General features: G+C 33.6%; 1 protein-coding gene, 2 long non-coding RNA genes and 1 pseudogene across 17 annotated transcripts; 2 read left to right on the forward strand and 2 right to left on the reverse strand.

Annotated features, from left to right (window-relative positions):
- The first annotated feature begins 974 nt into the window (after nt 1–974).
- LOC149515164 (uncharacterized) lies at nt 975–3,817 on the forward strand. 3 transcript variants are annotated; one of them, XR_016327259.1, is made up of 6 exons: nt 975–1,240; nt 1,404–1,507; nt 1,750–1,799; nt 3,106–3,313; nt 3,417–3,546; nt 3,616–3,817. It is a non-coding gene; the product is annotated as an uncharacterized LOC149515164 (long non-coding RNA). The 3 variants fall into 3 exon arrangements; XR_016327260.1 differs by having other exon boundaries at nt 3,060–3,313; nt 3,417–3,817; XR_016327258.1 differs by having other exon boundaries at nt 3,417–3,817.
- A 721-nt stretch (nt 3,818–4,538) lies between these two features.
- On the forward strand, nt 4,539–5,817 carry LOC149515165 (peroxiredoxin-2E, chloroplastic pseudogene; annotated as a pseudogene).
- Nucleotides 5,818–8,488: 2,671 nt separating this feature from the next.
- Nucleotides 8,489–13,376, reverse strand: LOC111295308 (glucomannan 4-beta-mannosyltransferase 9-like). 5 transcript variants are annotated; one of them, XM_089744001.1, is made up of 11 exons: nt 12,915–13,339; nt 12,455–12,798; nt 12,256–12,354; nt 11,876–12,128; nt 11,006–11,050; nt 10,722–10,832; nt 10,473–10,609; nt 10,148–10,261; nt 9,851–10,050; nt 9,300–9,497; nt 8,493–9,147 (listed from the first exon to the last, which is right to left on the reverse strand). In XM_089744001.1, exons 2-11 carry the CDS (start codon nt 12,782–12,784, stop codon nt 8,985–8,987), a joined length of 1,650 nt encoding a protein of 549 aa, XP_089600127.1. In that variant the 5' UTR covers nt 12,785–12,798; nt 12,915–13,339; the 3' UTR covers nt 8,493–8,984. The 5 variants fall into 5 exon arrangements, with proteins under 5 accessions (XP_089600126.1, XP_022744472.2, XP_089600127.1 ...); XM_089744000.1 differs by having other exon boundaries at nt 8,489–9,147; nt 12,455–13,344; XM_089744002.1 differs by lacking the exon at nt 11,006–11,050 and having other exon boundaries at nt 12,455–12,810; nt 12,911–13,376.
- A 1,466-nt stretch (nt 13,377–14,842) lies between these two features.
- On the reverse strand, nt 14,843–19,381 carry LOC111295334 (uncharacterized). Of its 9 annotated transcripts, none has more exons than XR_016327811.1 (4): nt 17,742–19,381; nt 16,693–17,646; nt 15,261–16,276; nt 14,843–15,037 (listed from the first exon to the last, which is right to left on the reverse strand). It is a non-coding gene; the product is annotated as an uncharacterized LOC111295334 (long non-coding RNA). The 9 variants fall into 9 exon arrangements; XR_016327808.1 differs by having other exon boundaries at nt 17,720–19,381; XR_016327813.1 differs by having other exon boundaries at nt 16,693–16,925; nt 17,179–19,381.
- Between the last annotated feature and the right edge of the window lie 433 nt (nt 19,382–19,814).

Here is a 19,814-nt window from a genome sequence, read left to right on the forward strand (position 1 = left end):
AGTATTTAAATTAAAAATTATTAAATAAGTATATGAATTATGAAATTATGTATTAATTTAATTCAAAGATTAATTTCATTAGTCAATATTATTTTAGCCAATACAAATGTACTATATCCATACAAAAATGCTTTTGTAAGTATGCATATATGACTTATATGATTAAAAAAAATTTTAAGTAAATTTGGCATCAAATATTTTAATTTTCTTAAACTCCAAATAAATCACCGACTCTAACACTATGTTTTGATAAATATTAATAAAAAAAATGAAATGAAATGAATGGAAAAAAAATTTTAAATGAAAAGAAATTATACATGTAATATTTATTTAAATAATTAAAATTAATAAAAAAAATAATTTTAACAACCATTATTTAGATAAAGAATGAAAAAAAAAAAAAATGATTCATTATAATAATTTTTTTCAATTATAATCTTTCATTACTTGTGATTTTAGAGCATTCTTAGATTATGATATGTTTGCTATCTTATCTGACCTCACAATTATTATTATATTAATAATTTTTAATTAAATAAAATAAAAAATATTTTACAAACATGTATTGATAAATTTTGAGTTAATTTATCATTTCATAAATCTAAAAAATATATTTATTTATATTCAACAATGAATCAAAATCAAATTACCAAAAATTTATAAAAAAATTTTTATATTTGAATAGATATGTGAAACTTACTTGAAAAAAATAATTTTAAAAAAATTACAAGATAATTATGATTTATTTAAAATTTTTTATTTAATTTTTAATATTAATAAAAATATTAACATAATAATCTTTTTATAAAAAATATTTTTTAACTTTCCTTCCCTTAACTTTTCCTTCAAATTAAAGTATTAAAAAAATTAAATTTAAAAGAAAAACTAAAATTTATTTAATTTCCACTTCTTTATCTTTTTTTAAATTAAAAATTTATCCTAACAAAATATTATTTTGTTTCTTTTACGTTTCTTTACTGCACTTTACTTTCTTTCCTCTCCCGATCCAAACACTGTATAAAACCCTGAAGTAATTGAAGCAAAATGCGTATTTGCCACTTTTTAAAGTTTCTGTTTTCTCGAGTATTCTCGGTTTGTTCTTTTTAGCTTTTTCTTCTTTGATTGTTTGGCTGCTAAAGTGAGCGATCAGGCGAAAATGGCGTGTACGCATGACTATAGCTGCAAAGATCACGATTGTTCTTCTAATTGGTCTCTTTACAGGCACATCGACCTCTCGAAGGTCCTTTCTTACTTTTGTGCTGGAATATTTGAAGATTCAATCGATTCTTTACCCATTTTTATTCTCCCTAATTGAAACTTGAATTTCTTTATATTTTTCCACTCTCATCTGTAAATGAATTCACATATTGCTTTGTTTCTTGGAATTTTTGATTATTGTCTAGGTAATTGCTTTAAATGAAGCTAATCGAGGAAGTGCTAAATCTGTGTTTAAAGCTTGAGAGGAACAATTGAATTGGCTTGAGAGGAGCGATTGAATTCTTCTGGGGTAATTTTTTTTATTGTTTAGTTAAATTTTCTTTTATATATTTCTTTTGTATGAAACAAATGAATAAATGCATGTATATATATAAATTTATTTTTAAAAAATGAATGAGTGTAATGAACTATTTCTGCAGTTTCTTGTTTGTGTTAACATGCTTCTGAGGGAAAATTATTTTGTATTATGCATCGAAATGTCTGTCGTTTAATGGTACGTGATAGCTTAATGAGATGGTTTAACTATGGCAGGAACACTTGGAAAGCAACGAGGGCGATCTTGAGTTACTTGTTTACATTCCGTAAGTGACTGCTTCAATTTTGCTTCAATTTTCTTTGGGTTCTTTAGGGTTTCGGTAATTTGTTTGGGGTTTAGCAGAATTAAAATGTTGATGTTAAATTTTTTTTATTATTTCTATTTTTTTCAGACTTTTTGATCACATAAGCCACCTAAGCATGTTTACATGTCGTTTTGTATCCACCCAGCACATTATTATTGGCTAAAATATTCACGTCAGCATCAAGACTAACGAAATTAATTCTAAATCAAATTGATACACGATGTCATAGTTCAGACATCTGTTTAGTAATTTTTTAATTTAGATATCAAATTCAACATATCACTATAGTTCAAAGGCCATTTAAAATATTATCCCTAAATTTAAATAAAAAAGTTCAGTATGATCTAATGGAAATTTTCAGATATTGTATGTTAGTCAACTTATCAATGGCTGAAATGAGAAAAAAAAAAATGCAGTTAGATTGTAACTTTTTTTTTTATAATGATTCTATCAAAATAGGTCGTCGGCATGGTATTTGATTATTCCATCTAATGCTTCAGAGTTCATATTGAGTTCTGATATGCAATTTTTATTTTATGAGTTAACAAAAATAGCTACAAGATTTCCAATTTATTAATTGTTTATCATCTTGCTAGATAGATCTGAACATTATAGTTATGGACCACAAAGTCTTCATTTATCCATAATATATATATATATATATATCATTCCAGGTGAAAAAAAAAAAAGATAGAGATACAAGTGGATTAATTTCATCCATTTAAGTCAATTCTTTATCAAGGAGGGAAAAAAATAAAGTAGGACACTTGTTTTTTTAATGTTTTGGCATGTATTTCTTAAAATTTTTTTAATTTTTAATCGTTTTATAGTTACATATCAGTTTTATGAAATCCACATGTTCGATGACGATAAGCCTGGCAAGAGAGAAACTTGAATGAATTGTCACTTTCTAATTTCTATATTTTCATTTGTTTCTGGTTGATGGGTCTTAGTTACTTTCACATTGGACTTCTTTTATTATTTTTTCCAATTTTATTATAATTCAAAGCGTAATAGCCTATAATTCCGTGTAAGTCTGATAATATTTTCGTTTGATTGATATTTTATTATTTATTATTTTTAATAAAAAAATAAATTAGAAAAACATATATATAAAAAGACACCAACAAAACTTTGTATTTCTCAAGGATGCTGTTAAATATTAATCTAATCTCAAATATTTGGACTCAAAATGTTGTTTAAAAATGTTGCAAACTCAAGGCTCGAAATGTTTTGCACATAAAATAAACTTGGGATGGCACGACAGGGACAGTGGTGATTGTCTAGTCCAGTGTATACAAGGGAAGTTTTTCACATTAGCTTGGATGGCCCAATGTCTGGTCACAAAAGACTCAGATTTCGGTTTGGAAAACTTGGTTCATTTGGGCCCGAGCTAGCTTTCAAGTAGAGGTGTCTTTTTGGGATGTTGGTCATGTAGCCTCAATGGCTTCCATATTCCATGCGAGGGCTTTCACGTAAGGCAACTTTTCTTCTTTTTTTTTTTTTTTATATTTAAGTAAAGCAATTTTTCGATGTTACTTTCTTCAACTTTTCTTGAACGTTGTACAACTTGGGCAGGCACAGTTTAGACCATTTTCAAGAATGAAGGGTGCCCAGGAGCTCTGCCATTGCCCATTCTGCCGAAATCCGTGAGCAAACAAAACTTTACAATCCAAAATATAGCTTGGCTCTTATTGGCCACAAAAAGGTCAAATTCTCGAATATTTATTTATATTTATTTCATCTCACTGTAGCTTAATTAATTTGGCTGGTCCAGGTTTTCAGGAGTCTTCAACTGACAGGTGAAGATGATGGGACTGATGTAGAAGTGTGACTTCGCTGCCTTGAAAGGTTCCCAGTTGTCTCTGTCTCTGCGTATGGCCATTGGCTACACTCGTTCGTATCACTAAGTTTTCACCTGTTTAACATTAAAAAATTGTTTTAGTCTTTATCATTAATATTATTATTATTATTATTAAGTGTTTGATTGGTAATTACGTCGATTTCAGCAGGCCATGTCAGTCTCGGTCCTCAACAAATAAAATATTCAGTTTCAAGGTATCAACCTACTTGCAGTATAACATAATCCATGAGCCAAATTCAAAGATCTTGATATAATATTCTCAAACTAAAATCTGCACTGGCTAATAGTAACACTACAGCGAAGTGGTAGAATACTCAAATGTGGAGAATGGAAAAAAGAAGGTTTCTTCTTTCGTCTTATATTATTTGTTATGAATTAATTTTTATAAAATAAAAAATAATAATTTTAATGTTTTAATATTAAAATTAAAATTTTATGATTTTTAATGTTAAAAAATAAAAAATTATCATGAAAAATAATTTTAAAATATAAAAAATAAGAATTTTATATGTTCAAAAAAATATATGATATAACTTTGAAACATTCAAAAAAAGAAATATAAACAAAAAAATGGAATAGAGAGTATTATGATAAAAGGTTTTCACACTTTCTTAGTTAAAGTAAACAAATATGTAAAGCTTAATTTAAATTTTAAACTCATAAAAATTCATCTTTTAAAAAGAAAGCAGGTGGACATGGTAAGAAGATGCTAGTAAAAGTTTTTTGTTAATTTGGTGATACTCAAAATCTCCAGTCATGTTTGATTTGACTGATACATGTATATTAATTTTATTTAAAAAATAATAAATAAAACACTAATCAAATGTAATCTTAAATTTTTGTTTTGTTTATAAGATTTATATTGCTCAAATAATAAATAGGTGAAGACACAATATTTCATAATTTAATTTGTGGGTAACTTTTCTTCAACGCATACATAATATGTTACTTTATGGCCTCAAATAATCACATTGATAATTCCTCTAGAAAATAAGTAATATTACTAAACTTGAACAAGAAAAACACATTCTCTCCCTTACAAAAAGTTTGTTCTTACTTTCATCTCTATTTCCCTATCCCTTGCCAGCGGACACAGCTCCTCCTAGGAATTGTATGTCATCACCCATTTGCCCTCTCCTTCTCAAGTCACTTCCTTTGCTCCCTCCGCCCCCCTCCCAAAAAAATCCCACCCCACACTAAAACTAAAATCAAAGCCCACATGAAACTGCACTCTCTCTTCTCTATTCAGTCTTATTCCTACTTGTTTTAGCTTTTCCACTAACAATGGCAGCTTCCTTAACAGTCTCAAGATTTCTCTCAACAGCCGCCCCCGCCCTCTCTTTTCCGACCAGTACCACCAAACTTTCCCCTAAATCCCTTTCTTCAAGACTCTCCGTCTCTCCCCTTCCTCTCAACCTCCACTGCCGCCCTTCAAAAGTCATTTCCTTTTGCACCAGAACAACCCAAATCTCCGCCACAATCTCCGTCGGAGACAGGCTTCCCAACGCAACCCTCTCCTACTTCGACTCCGATGGAGAACTGCAAACCACCACAGTCTCCTCCCTCACCGCCGGCAAGAAAGCCATCCTCTTCGCCGTCCCGGGTGCTTTCACTCCCACCTGTTCCCAAAAACACCTTCCTGGTTTCGTCGAAAAATCAGCGGAACTCAAAGCCAAAGGGGTCGATACCATCGCCTGCTTGTCGGTAAATGACGCATTTGTGTTGTGAGCGTGGAAGGAGAATCTGGGGATTAACGACGAGGTCCTTTCGTTGTCGGATGGGAATGGGGAGTTCACAAAGAAAATTGGGTGTGAATTGGATTTGAGTGATAAGCCCGTTGGTCTTGGAGTCCGGTCCAGAAGGTACGCGCTTTTGGCTGAAGATGGGGTCGTTAAGGTTCTTAATTTGGGGGAAGGTGGTGCTTTTACTTTCAGTGGGGCTGACTACATTCTCAAAGTGCTGTGATTTTGGTAATATTGGACATCGACCACTTCTTTTTATTCCATAAACTCCTTTGTTGGGTAGTTTTTGCTTTGTTAATAAAAGTGACCGGACTCTGAGATTCCTTTTATGAAATGTTGGCAATTGAAAGATATTAATGAGATTTTCTATGAATCTTTGTGTTTTATGGACATACTTTTTTTTTTGAAGCACAAGTATAATCCATTTTCATGATGAGGAAAAAAAAAGAGTGTATTAACTATACTTTACAGTTTATCTCCAGTTCCAGATTTTACTGGACTAGAACGGCAGGCATTCTAGTTTTCTCTGTTTCAAGGCCTTCTAATTAAACTATCTGTTAGCCTTTGATGAAGTGTTAATACGAGGTTTGTTCTTTCTCCATTGTTAATGCGATGGTATATTGTTTCAGTCACTGAGGGTGATAAGCTTTACCCTATTGCGTGTACTTGGTAGCAGTGTAATATAGAATAGGGATGAGAATGAAGGAATTGATCGAGTGGGGGAAGGAAGTTTGGGGTCATTTGTGGAGTGAATTGATTAAACCTGATGCTAACAATTACCAGACTTGATTGTGCTGATTCTATTTTATCATTAATTTCAAGTTTAGGGAACTTGATCTGAATTAGAAAATGGGAGATGCACTGATTCAGCTAACGTTACAGATACTGGTGGCTAGTCATGAACGTTTTTGGTTCTTTTAGAGAATGGAGACCATGGTCCATGTTTGGGGTTTTCCAAGTCTATTTCATTCATAGGCATTTATAAGTATTTCTTGACGATCAAGACGAGGATGTAACCAGCAAAATTTTGGGTCATCCATGACATGGTTGTAGGCTTGTAGCTAATCACAGACCTGAGGCAGAGCCTCATTCCGTGAGGGCATGGTGAGTGACCTGACATGAGGATTGTTGTGAATAGGTTGGAAGCATTGGGTTGTCCGGTGGTCTCCTCACTCAGGTCAAAAAGAAACGTACGTTACTGCTGGCTCTTGAGGTGGTCCATATGTAAAAATCTAAAATTGTTGAGATTGCACTTGTTGCAAAGCATATAATTGCCTCTAATATGATATTAGTGATTATTTCATTAAATTGGGTTCTAAATTGCGTTGCATTCTGATTCCATTTATAATTTAGATCATGCAGAAATTTCATTTGTAAAAATATGGACATTTTGATTCAAAATTTGAATAAATAAAGAGATGTTATGAGATTTGTAAAAATATGGGTATCTGAATAAAATGAGTTTTAAGGAAATGTGAGGTAACAGAGAAGAGAGTGAAAGAGATCAGATGGTGAAGCCAATAGAGATTTTTTGAGGTTTTGAGCAGCTTTGGTTTCGCCCGGTTGGAGAAAAGCTGAAAGCTTTTGAATATGTTGGTGGCATTCATGGTTATGAATAAAGCTGTCATTCTTGTTGTCGGTGTTGGCTGTTGGGGTTTCTCCAGTTTGGGTTTTGTCAGGTGAAGACAGTGGAGGGGGGGGGGGGGGAGGGAGTTTGGAGTTTCTTCTGGGATGTGAAGGAGAATTTGGAGAGAAGAGTGACAGTGACAGTGACTGTGACACGCCTTGCCATGTTAGAGTATACCAGAACCGATTTCGACTCTATAAAACCCTGTTTAATGATTTAATTAAATACTTGGGCGAACAAGTTAGAGATATAGACCAACCGTAACCAAGTAAGCCCATCAGAAACCTATAAGGGCATTTACATCATCAAAGAAAGCCCATTTTCCACCTTTTTTTACCCAACAAGCAGAATGTCTCACTTTTTTATCTTTTCCTTATTTCCTTAAAATCTTGTCACTTTGCTGGTAAATTGTACAAGGCCAGGTCTCACTGGTGAAAGGTGATCAGAATCCACAGGTTTTGTCAAGTGCCACAAAATGTGATCTTTTTCTGTTTCCGTCTAATAACCAAGATCCCAATTTGTTTTCAGGGCATCCATAGAAAGACAAGTAAGTGATAAGTTGCATGACGTAACCACAGAGAAGCCGGCATGGTACCACCGAGATTGAGAACCAATGTTTTTGAGCTTTTAAATTCATTATATCACTTCACTTTATTTGAAGTCCTCTCCAGTTGATCGAATCATTAATGATGATACATGATAAATGTGAGTTGTTGGCGACTTTGATTGTGTCGGCCCTTGAGGAAAGGCACTTAAATATACCAAAGTTTCATCTGGCTTGTGTATCAACTACTTACTACTCCCAAACCAAAACCACACTTGATCCTACTTATAATGGAAGGTTAGTTTGAGTTGAGTTGAAAGTGGTCATCGCTTGTTATAGTGGTTAAAGCTCTGATACGATAACAGAAAGTGAGAAAAACAACAGAGATAAGGGAGCCACATGGCCTTATATTCATTGTATATTTATACGGACAAGTAAGAATGTAATTTTTCCTAAATTTATTTGATTCGATGTAGATAAACATGCTTGAATCAATTCAAAAAAATATGTACTGGACAAAGACCTAAAATCCTTTGTTCAAATAAGTATAAATTACAAGAAGAATATAGTTTGAATGAACTTAATCTAATCCAATTGACTTTGTATTTGTTGGTCTTGAAATCTAAAATCATTTCAGTCCAACCTTTAGATATCACTGCTCGTGAGAGATGTGTTAATAAAAAAAAACTACTCTCCCTGATTTCTCTTCTTTCTGTCATTCAACTGGAATTTTTACCTGTTTTATCATGGTAGGTTCAGGGTGGCAGTACTTTTTTTCTCGCAGGAAAAATCAACAATATGTTATCTGTAGTTGTGTACATATCAGCATTTTATCTGGATTATGCTTCCACGCAGAGAGAGAGAGAGAGAGATGAATGGAGAATCAACTGTGAAGACTACTCTTTTCCTATTATTTTGGTCCTTCTCAAATATATCCCAAACACAACAGAATGGGAAAGAGGAGGAAAAGAAGAAGAGCTACAAAAAGAAAAAAAGAAAGAAATCAAAGTAGCAAACAATTCACTCCAAAATCTTTCCTATATCTATTTGGGGTCTAAACCTAGAAGCTGCCTTCATTTGATCCTTCTCCGTATGATGCTCTACCATAACAACATCTGTTCTGCATTTTCCTTAATTTCTTGGATATTCACAGGAGAACTAACTTGTTTCGAGTTACTTGCTTGAATTCTTATACTCAACCTGAAAGTATAAGCGTTTTTTCCTATCCTTTTATACAAAACTAAAATTGGAGGGAAATGTCCCTACACATAACCGCCAGCCACATATTCGGTTGCTGGAGTAGAGAAAGAACTGCTGAGGGCGTTAGTAGCCAAAAGAATTACACCAACGATTACGTTAGGAGGTTGCACTAAGAGTTGATTACAATGGTGCCAACATATCCAAATCCCATGATAAAGAAGGCAATTGCTTGGGCATAAAGATATATGAAGTAGTGGTTTTTCCTGAACACAACATCATAGCAGCCACAGAAGAAGAGGTAAGCTCCGACACAAAGCTCTGATAAATAGAGTCTGCCAACATTTAAACGCGAAATGAGAGTTTTAAATTAGATACTGACAAATGGTTACACAAGTGTGTATGTATGTGTTTTTTTCTCAGTATTAGGCTAATTTGAATTACAAGTCAAGGTTGTAATTATAGCAGTTTCTATTTGATAGCGTACCTTTCTCCAAATGTAAATAAAGGAGGTTTCCTGGGTGCTTTTGTGGCTGCTCTAGCCTTGAGAGCATCTCCTAGTTTCTCAGTCACAATCCATTCATTTACCCTATCAGCCTCTAACAGGCCAATGAAAGCAGCCTTTGTCCGATGCAATGACATGACATTTTCAAAGAGGATCCAAAAAAGCAATAAGTGAAGTGACCTGAAACAGAAATATATAAAGTAAATATTAATCAGTGAATAAGGATTAGATCTTTTCCTGGAAATATTTGGGAGGAAAACCTGATTTCTTGACAGTCGATTTACACATCAAATTGCTTTATGTTAGCCGGGAAAACTTAAAATGAAGCATTTAATGCACAGAATAATCAAACTTGGTTTTTCCAATGATGACATTAAAATTCTATTTCAATTTATGAAAGAATAATAATATCTAATCAAACTTGGTTTTTCCAATGATGACTTTAAAATTCTATTTCAATTTATGAAAGAATAATAATATCAAACAATGGAAAGGATTGAAAAAAAAGGAAACAGAATTCAAAAGAATCAGACCTTGGAGTTCCAACTGTGTTGAGAATGGTAATAATAGAAGGGATATAAACAACTCCCCACTTTGGAACCTCAACTTCAGGTACAAGAACAGTTGCAGGTAACACAACGCAGTAAAAGATGAATGTAACAATGTGGGCAACAAACTTTCTAACCACGAAGAAGCTATAGATTACATGTACCTTCTTCCATGAGGAAACTTTCTGCAGTAAATTTTACAAAGGGCAAAAAATAAAGAGTGAGCCCATAAATTTCTAGTGTTTTAACTCCTCAATTTATTAATCAGTTTAAGTAGCTAACCTTGTTTGTAATAATCTCCATAACCATTTTCCTGAAAAGGTTAGCAGGACCACAAGACCACCGGTGCTGTTGATAGCGATAAGCCTTCAAGGTACTAGGCAATTCATTTTTCACCTATAGTCAAGCAGTAAAATAAAATTTCTTAACATTATTTCTTATGAGTCAACAAAATAAATAAGGTAGTTAAGCTGTAAAGTGTAGTATTGGGCCAACACAATGCAATGTCTAGAACTGTGAACCAAAGCCGATATCAATGGTGTGACTACTTCATCTGAGTTCAGCAGATACATCCAGAAAACAGGATACATAGAACTCAGGACAGTACCTTCAGGCTTCCGAGGTAGAGAAATTTCCAGCCTTTAAGACTAGCTCGGACTGCCAAATCCATATCCTCCACTGTGGTTCTATCTTTCCATCCTCCCGCCTCATTCAAAGCAGCAATTCTCCACACTCCTGCAGTTCCTATACTAGTTTAACCAATAGAGAATTAGAATTAAATTTTAATCGTTGTTAAAGAAAAGTTTAACCCATTTCAGCTATAACAAATTCCGTTTAACGAATCTTTTTTCATTACCGTTGAAGCCAAAGAAGGCATAGGTGGAAGAACCCACTTCTTGTTCGACGGTGAAATGGTAGTCCAGTGACATTTCTTGCATTCTCGTCATCAAGCACTCATCAGCATTCACTGTATATAAAAAAAAAAAAAAAGAAAAGAAAAAAACGAACCCGGAAAACCATTGGAAAACCATTTCCATGTTAGCATCTCAGCTGTCATACGAGGATGAAATCAATGGGGCAATTAAAATCAAATGTCGGTACACAAGGATAATGAATAAGGCTGGAGGTCCCACCACTTACAAGTTTTGCACATGCAGCTCCAGGGAATATCAGAAGAAGTTTTTTCTGTTCAAGACAAAGATAAGTAAATAACCCTCTAGTTATTCTTTAGGCCCAAACATGCCCTTCCCAAGGGCAGATCCGCCCAAACTCTATGTGCCACCTCGTAACCACGTAAATACTAGGGACTCTAGCAGCTTTTTTTTCAGCTAAAAAGTGACTCCCAGGTTAATTAGCTAACTTATTTGGGTCCATTTTATTGATTCAGGCCTCTTTTTTGCTGAGATAAAACTCATCAATTAACCCACCAAACTCTGCCCCATGTTCGTATGTCACTCGCACCAATTATCCTGACTGTCCTTGGCAATTCTAGCAATTTCTCTAAGCGCCAAAAATCAATAAAAAGAAGCCATGTCCCATGAAATTGTTAATTGTTTACTTAATAACATTCAGAATTGTGGTAATTTCTACAGCAGGATCACTCCTCGGAAGTTAAAATAATCACCCAAATGACAAATTCCAGTGCATTTTCATTGCTTCCAAGGAGTGTCCGACAAAATAAAATGGAACAAAAAAACAACGTCTAGAAATAGCTTCCTCATTTTTCCCGCCGATATAAAGCACGCAGGTGTCCAAATCTCTGTTAAGCCAGCAAGGACTGGACCGCGGATTGGTCCACGAGGGTGGGGACCCACCTATCCATACCCTAGTAGACCAACCACTGACAGTTTTCAAAAATATAATCGTTTTAACAACGTTTATCTGAATTAAGTTTGTAAGGAAAAAACCAAGAACAGAACAGGTTTTGTTTTTGTTAAACGGTAAATAAAGGGATATGGATTTGTTAATACTAGGAATGGTAATATTAAACAGTTGATTACGCGAAATTACCGAATTTCCAACGAGCTTGAACCAAAGCTAATTCAGGGTTGTGAACAAGGAATGGAATGGTATGCCAGAGGAAATCAGGTTCAGGCTGAAAATCAGCGTCGAAAATTACTACGTAATCACAATGTTTGACGTTGCTGCGGTTCATGCCTTCTTTAAGAGCGCCTGCTTTGTACCCATTTCTATTGTCTCTTATTGCATACTCGATGTTGATGCCTTGGCTTGCCCATCTTTGGCACTCTAATTCCACCAAGTCCTTCGTTTTTTTTGTAATTTTTTTTCATGCAAGAAAACAAGACAACCTAACATCATTATAATTCTCACTAAACTTGTTAGTAAAACTCATATTGTCTTTTAAAATTTGATTTTTTTGGGGGGGTTACCTTAATTGTTGGGTCAGTTGAATCATCAAGGACTTGAATAATGATCCGATCAGAAGGCCATGAGAGGCCACATGCAGCTCCAATTGACAGTTGATAAACCTGCATTATTAATTAAAAAAAATTGTACATTAAACATTAAAGCTTTTAAACAAAGAAAATGCTGTAATCTTGTGTCAACAAAAAAGGGAAAGAAAAGGACCTCTCTTTCATTGTACATTGGAATTTGAACTAAAACCATGGGATAAGCTGAGTTTCCCAACTCAACATCATCTTTTATCGCTTCCCATTTGTACCTTCTCTCCGGTTTTCGACCAAAGAGCTTGACCAACAGAATGACTATGCCCATATAAACCCTCTCAATGAAAAGCATCAAAGACATGATTAAACAAATGATAACCGCAAGTCTCAACAATGGTACGATCAGTGGTGCTTTTATCTGACCCCAAATCAATGCCATTTGCGTGGAGAAATCATCTCTCGTCCCCTGGAATGTATCAGAAAGAATAGTCCTCGAAGAAAGCCGATCCATTTCCAAGCTTTTTCCTTGTTAAAAAACTGATTAAAAAACAAAGCAAAAACAGAGGAGCATCAAATGGGAAGCTAAGAACAAGAGTGAAAGATGATTGTACACAGGTTTTGAAAACAAGTAAACAACCCACTAGATCTGCTTAGAAATAAAGGACATTCTTCGACAAAAGAGATGGAATATTTCCCATCTCCTTTTTTCTTTCTGAATTTGCTTCTGGTTCACGCAAAACAATGGAGGTAGAGCTAGCTGGAAAATTGCCAGTCACTGACTTAGACACCCCCCTCCCAAGCTAAAACCTTCTCTTCACCTTTAATCTTAACCAGCTGCTAAGAAATGTACATTACTCAAACAAAGAAAAATTAAAATCCTGATGAAGAAAACAATTTTTTTATTTCTTCAGCTATACCCTTTTTCTGCTTCTGTTATTTGGAAGAAAAACAGAAGCAGACGCAGAAGACTTGAATAAACAAGTTCGAAAATGAGAAAAAAAAAAAAAAAAAGCGAGAACAAAACGAGAGAGAACAATGTCTTGTGTAAGCTCTGTCTTCTCTGGTTGTTGTGATTTTAAATTTTATCTTTCTTATTTATTTCCATTGTTATAACATTAAGACATTGTAAAAAATAATAATAATAAAACAGAGGGAGTAAATAGTTTACAACGATGGTGTACTTTCCAACTACAAATGTGAGGCCGTTCCGTAATTTCATTTAATCACATTAGGTTACAAAATGCGTAATTTCCAACTACAAATGCTTCTTCTTTGGATGCCTTTTTAATCGCCTTCACATTAAGTTACAAACTCAGAAGGGAGGGTACAATTTTTGGAACTTGGAAGATTAATTAGTGGGGATAAAAGCTTAGTTAAAATATTTTATATATATATATATATATATAGATGTACACCGTTTGTTTTATGTAAAAATTATATTGTAAAATTTTTGTTATATTAAAAAATATTTTTATCTTTTTTAAAAAAAAGAAAGATCTAACAAAATTAAGTAATAATAAAAATTTTAAACAATTATGAATAGAATTTCCTTTCCTCGTCACTTGCACATAAAATTGCAGGTAATTAAATTAGGGATTAAGGTTGAACGTTGGGTATATATATATGAATGCTAAAATATTTTCCTTCAAGAACTGCCCAATACTATGACAATTGAACGTAATGTCACATTATGCTTTTGTCCTGATTTATTATCTACACTAGGTAACCAAAGATACACTCAAAATATGCTTCTCTTAGCAACTATTAAAAAATTTGATAGTGCAAGAAACTACCACTACTACTACTACTCCATTAATTCCAAACTCCATTGTCGTTTTCATCAGTATAAATTTCCCAAAAAACAAAAATATCCATGTTGTTTACATGTACAAATATGTATTCATGAATTCGGTTCTAGACATATATGGTTGTTTAGTTTGATTTTGCGATTAATTACTTTAATGTTGTTATTATTTTGATATTTAATGAAGAAATATAATCTGATTGCATGACTATATTTAAGAAAACCCATGACTATATTTGCAGTCGGCAAGGCCTTTCCTTTTTTCTGTTTTGCATGTGCAAAAGCTAAATTTAAAGAGAAAAAAATTATGCACTGCTTATATATTTCATAATCGAGAGAAGAAAATTAATTGTAAACTTCAGGATAAATTAAAGGTTTTTTTTTTTTTTTTATGCAAAAAAGTCAAAATTCTATATTAATGTTAATTATCTGAAATTTGTTATTCCCTTTGTCCCACAATTTCCAGATCAGTTGCTCAAATAGAATCACGCCAACATTATGAAAGTTCCTGGATCGTGTGAAATAAGAGTAGTAACAAAGTCGTGTAGCTTCCTCATTTAGGTTAATCATCCCAGTTCAATTACTTTATTAGAATATTGACTTTTGCATGTTCATGAACCATCATCATCATTACATTAAAAATGGACCCATCTCTCTGTCTCTCTCACCCATACATTAAAACAATTCGAGTACTTCCGTCTTTTGGAGGTTTTTTATTGAATGAGGAGATGATTGATTTAAAGGTAAAAGTAACATAAAAAAATATTAATCAAAAGTATATCTTATTTAAACAATTAATCCAATTTCAATCTAAATAAAACTATAGTATACTTGCGCAAGCATGAAGAAAAGGTCAGAGTAGTAACAAAAATTCAACCTTTTGAAAAGTATAGGAACCTCACGGCTGAGTACAAAGTATAGCATCAACCAGTGTACTACTTTTGATCACAGCATACAATCCTGTTAAAAATATAAACCAAGAAAAGAGGAAAAGAATTAAGTACTTAATCCAAAAAGCCTGGATATTTGCAATTTACTATTTAACTAGAGTCCTCAATATTTTAATGCATGTGAACCTAAAAACATGTATAACTATGTACATGGATGTATGGCACCTATGCCATAGAAAAATTTTAAGGGAAGAAAAAAATGATGCTAGATCATGCAAAATTTTGAACTCAACCTCAAATAATTGTCCACTGGAAATGTCTTTCACTTTCACACAAATCATAGTAGACATTACCCGCAAGAAAGAGAGAATGACCGCACACAGGATCCTGTGAGGAGAGCAACAGGCAAATCACTGAACATTTTAGTCAAGGGCAAAATTTAATTTATAAAAAAAAAAAGAAAAATTACAGGCTGTAGCAGTTACTTCAAAGCTCATAGGACTTAAACTTGCAATGAGTTCAGACACAATCTGTTTTACATTGTCAACGGTGACAGCTGCTCGGAAATCTCTTTCATGTTTTTAATGCCATGAGTGAAAGTGTTGAAGTAACATGGCAGGTTCTGTTGGAACCCAAGAAGCCTTGGTTGAGACCGGCTTAGACAATGTATCCAGAAATCAATGGATTTGGAACCTCCAACACAATGCTCTGATAAGTTCGTAATGAATGACTCATTTACTAGAGAAACACCAAGTGCATGACTAAGCCTCCTACATTCCCAGATTGGCCAGGCATTTCCCAAAGAATCATTAAACACTAATTGGTCAAATCTGGAGACTGCATTTATACAAAAATACCTCTTGAGTTTGGTTCAGCTTTCTGGGTAAATAGTGCATGTAAGCAATAAGCAGCAGCTAGTTGATGGCAGGCTGCAGTTCCAGGGCTACGCATTTCACCATAGACATTTTTCTATTTAAATAATATTTACCCCTGAATTCATCTCTAAAAGAAGCAACAGAATCACAATTAAGGGTTATATCAACAAGTATGAAAAATAAACAAGTAAGCCCATGCAGAACTCATTACCTTACCATAATAGATATAGCTTCAGACAAGCACTGATTACAGTCCTTCAGAGCTTCAATCACAATAGCCCTTAGTGTTCTTCCCGTTCTAATTAAAATTCTTGCTTTTCTAAAGGACTATCTTCTGTGGCATAAACATCTTGTAATACTTAATTCATAACTTTAATTTACACTCCTTGACAAAAATCCGGGTACACATGATTAATTTCCTGATATGCAAGAAGCTGCTGAACAAATTTCAAAAATGAAAATTGGAACAAACATTCATTAGTCATAAGCATATAGAACCAAAAAAAATCTACAAACAACTGGAAGGACCATTTTAAATAAAATTAACAAAGGAAAAAATAAAACAAATACAAATAAAATGGCTGAACCAGCTTTAAAATTATGGCAATTGCCCTCTTTGACACTTTCACAGAAGACAACAGCATACAACATAAAGAGGGAGCACTATCCTCTACATCCACATTTTTATGAATTTTACAATGTATCTGAAATCAAAGAAAAATTGGCCATACACAAGAAAAGCAGAAGCGGAGACACCATAAACAAGGAATGTAACCATAACCAATCCAACCAAAAACGGTGGTTATCAACCAAGGATTTCATTTTGGATATCATGGTATTAATAACAAACCTGTGCACAGAATCTTTAAGCCGTTCTGCTTTCTTCTCTGCATCTTCGAGCTTCTTAGTCAGTTCCCCTTGCACAGCTGTATGAGCTTGCTTTGCCTCTTCAGCTGTTTGTTTTTTAGCCAGTGGCGAAGACTTTGCAAATTAGAATGAACAGATGCAAGATATAAACACTTGACACCAAAGGCCAAATCATCAAAGCTTTACGCTGCAATGTTTTCAAACAAGCATCCGGACCTGGATAAATCCCCTCAAAAATTAATACCTTCTTTCCTCTTGTCTACATAAATACGTGCATACACTAATCATGCCAATCCAGAAATTGTCTAAAAAAGAATTAAGTAACCGAGTAGTCTCTTTTCAACAGCTACAGATTTAAAGGGGCATTAAATCAATTTGAGTAGTGAGAAACCATGCCAGTTCGATATGAGTAGAATATCCCGATGCATCGTATGAATATAATGCTCTCTCAAATACCTTTTTTACATACCCTCCTCAAAGACTTGCACAATCCAATTTTGATATTCAAAAGCAATTCCATGGAATAGCAATGTCAGCCTCAACTGAATCAAACACCTGCATTCTATTGATATTACTCAAAGGTTTGATTTCGTAAGGTAAAAACATATGCAGATAAGTGATTTTCATTCCGACAAATATGTATGCATAACTTCAACTTTTCAACTTCAGATGTTAAGTAATTTATCCTTTCTGTATCTTGAACAAAAAGAGGGTTTCTTGATGACTGGAGGCTTTCCTTGATAGCCAATAGAGTTAGCTTCTTCCACAAGTTATTGCATTTCATGCAGCACGTCTTGCAATCTATTTCAACACACCTCAGATAAGATCAAGAAAGTCTTAAAAATTCTGACCAGCACTTAGCCGTCCTATTATTCTAGTGCCAGCAATAGAGGTCTTAGTGACTGGAATGACATCTGCTAACTCTGACTGAAAATCACTGCAAGGAGCCAACATAATCTTAATACATTAATGAAAATAGGGAAAAGAAGAAATGTAGAAGACATGCTAACCTGTAGAAGTTTTCTGACCTACCAATTGCAACCAACTACACATTAGTCAGCCTGGAAAAATCTCCAACTTCACAAGAATTTTCAAACTGAAGACCAGCGTAAATCACCATATAAGACTCGTGAATACAGATTTATTTACCCCAAAATGATGCAAGGATCGAAAAAATTCCACCAGATATCATAAAAATATTTATAACTTGTTTCGAAAACCTCACATTAATAACTATGAAAGCTGATTGGAAATCTCTTTCGTCATTTGTAAAGCTATGGGTGAAAGTGCCAAAGAAACATATGAGGTTTTGTCAAAGAAAATTGTGAAGCTTATCCCTTTCAAGAAACAAAACTTTAATAGCAGAATCATCTTCTGCACCTTTGAGAGTGGAAAAATCATCACATTTCCACTTAACATCTTGCTCAGTAAAATCTAGCCCAGTTGCATAAAGCCTCAATATTAGATCAACGGTGACTGTAGCCTGGGAAATTCTACCAAATTTAAGATAATAACTCAGGGCATCTTATCCAAATAAATGAAATAGGTATATGTCCATGCCACAACAAAACAGCCAGTAGTCAAGCAATATAACTGATGAAAATCGCCTGCCATGTCATTTAAATGTCTTGCAAGAGTACTACAAAAACCTGTAGCATCATCTCGACATTTATTGCACAATAATCAGTAGGTTGTACAAACTCTATTGCACTATTATCCATCTCAACCAGCTAACAAATATGTTAATCAAATGTCAAAGATAAACTTTAGTTATGAAGCCGTGAGATAGTTAAAAACTTACGTTAGTAAAATAAACAAATAAAAGGTTAAAAACGAGTGAGTGATGCAAAGTGATGTGCAAAACAACTGGAAACAAGTCAGGAAAAATATTTTGAAGATCTCAAATTACGCGGCAACTTAATTCTTTCGTAGTCCAAGGCTGGGTTAGAAGAAATAACTGAGTAAAAGAACAATGATATATAAACCAAACAGAATTACTCTACAAATGTCTCAAAAAATGGAAAATATTAATGCAAAACCAAGAAATTGAATGCCTGCAAGGCCTAACTTGCTCCAAAGCAAGAACTCTTTCATATTTCCCACAGTCTTTACTCTGTCCCATGGTCAAAGTTTTCACAACGGAAGCCACCGCCTCGACCGCGATAGATCCAAACTTGGAATCACCACCACCTACATCGAATTTACCTTCTGAATCGGATTTCACTCAATGCCTCTCCAAAACCCTAAACGCTTCGCTCTCTCCCTCATCGTACAGGCTTGTAAACAGTAAACGACTTTTAAACTCTGGACCGCCAGATAACTGCGAAGAGATGAATTCGATACAAGTTATGCAGAGTCGGAAAGTATCGAAGAAAGGATAAAGAGAGGTTTGTTGTCGTTGATTAGGATTTTGTATGTAGAGACAAGGTGGAAAGGAAGGACAAGAATTGTTTGGCGAGGGAGCGGACGGTGGTTTGGTAGATTGGAGATGGGCGGAGGTAGAAACAAGAGAATGGAGAAGTTAGAGTCATCGGAGAGTACAGAAGTTTTGGTTGGAAGGAAGAGAATGAGTGCGGGAAGGATGAAAATCAGGAGATATAGCCGTTGGAAGGAGCGAATGAAAGAGGCTTCGGTTGGAAGAAAGAGAGCGAGAGCAAATCTTCGGAGAAGTAAGAAAATCTTTGCATCTTTGACCTCACCTACTTAATTTTTTTTTAAAAAATCTATAAATTTTAATAATTTATTTATTCAATATTATTTTAATGCAAAAACAAATAATAATAATTAAATTATTTTAATTTTAATTTTTAAGATGAAAATTATATTACTTGAGAAATTTTTCTTTTTTTTCATTTTATTGTTTTATTTAAAAATATTTAAATAACTTTGTTGATTTAATATAATAAATAAATATTATTATATAATAAATTAATAAATAAATAAATTTTATTATTAATATAATAAATAATATATATTAATATTTTTAATGAAAAATAATTTTTTTGGCCGATAAAAATTTTAAAATTTTAAAAGTTATAAAAACATTAAAAAAATCAAAGTCTAACTACTTGTTTTAGTTTGTTTATTAAGAAAATTCAGATGGCT

Source organism: Durio zibethinus, chromosome 14, assembly GCF_047325235.1.
Source record: "Durio zibethinus cultivar Kanyao isolate XHJ-2024 chromosome 14, ASM4732523v1, whole genome shotgun sequence".
In the NCBI taxonomy this organism is placed as follows: domain Eukaryota; kingdom Viridiplantae; phylum Streptophyta; class Magnoliopsida; order Malvales; family Malvaceae; genus Durio; species Durio zibethinus.

Excerpts from the sequence above, each read along its gene's own strand:
- LOC111295308 (XM_089744000.1), bottom strand. The coding sequence starts at position 12,784 with ATGGATCGGCTTTCTTCGAGGACTATTCTTTCTGATACATTCCAGGGG. Across the intron at positions 10,833-11,005 it reads GAGCTGCATGTGCAAAACTT|TGAATGCTGATGAGTGCTTG; the intron begins GTAAGTGGTGGG and ends TTTTATATACAG. Across the intron at positions 10,610-10,721 it reads TGCCTTCTTTGGCTTCAACG|GAACTGCAGGAGTGTGGAGA; the intron begins GTAATGAAAAAA and ends AAACTAGTATAG.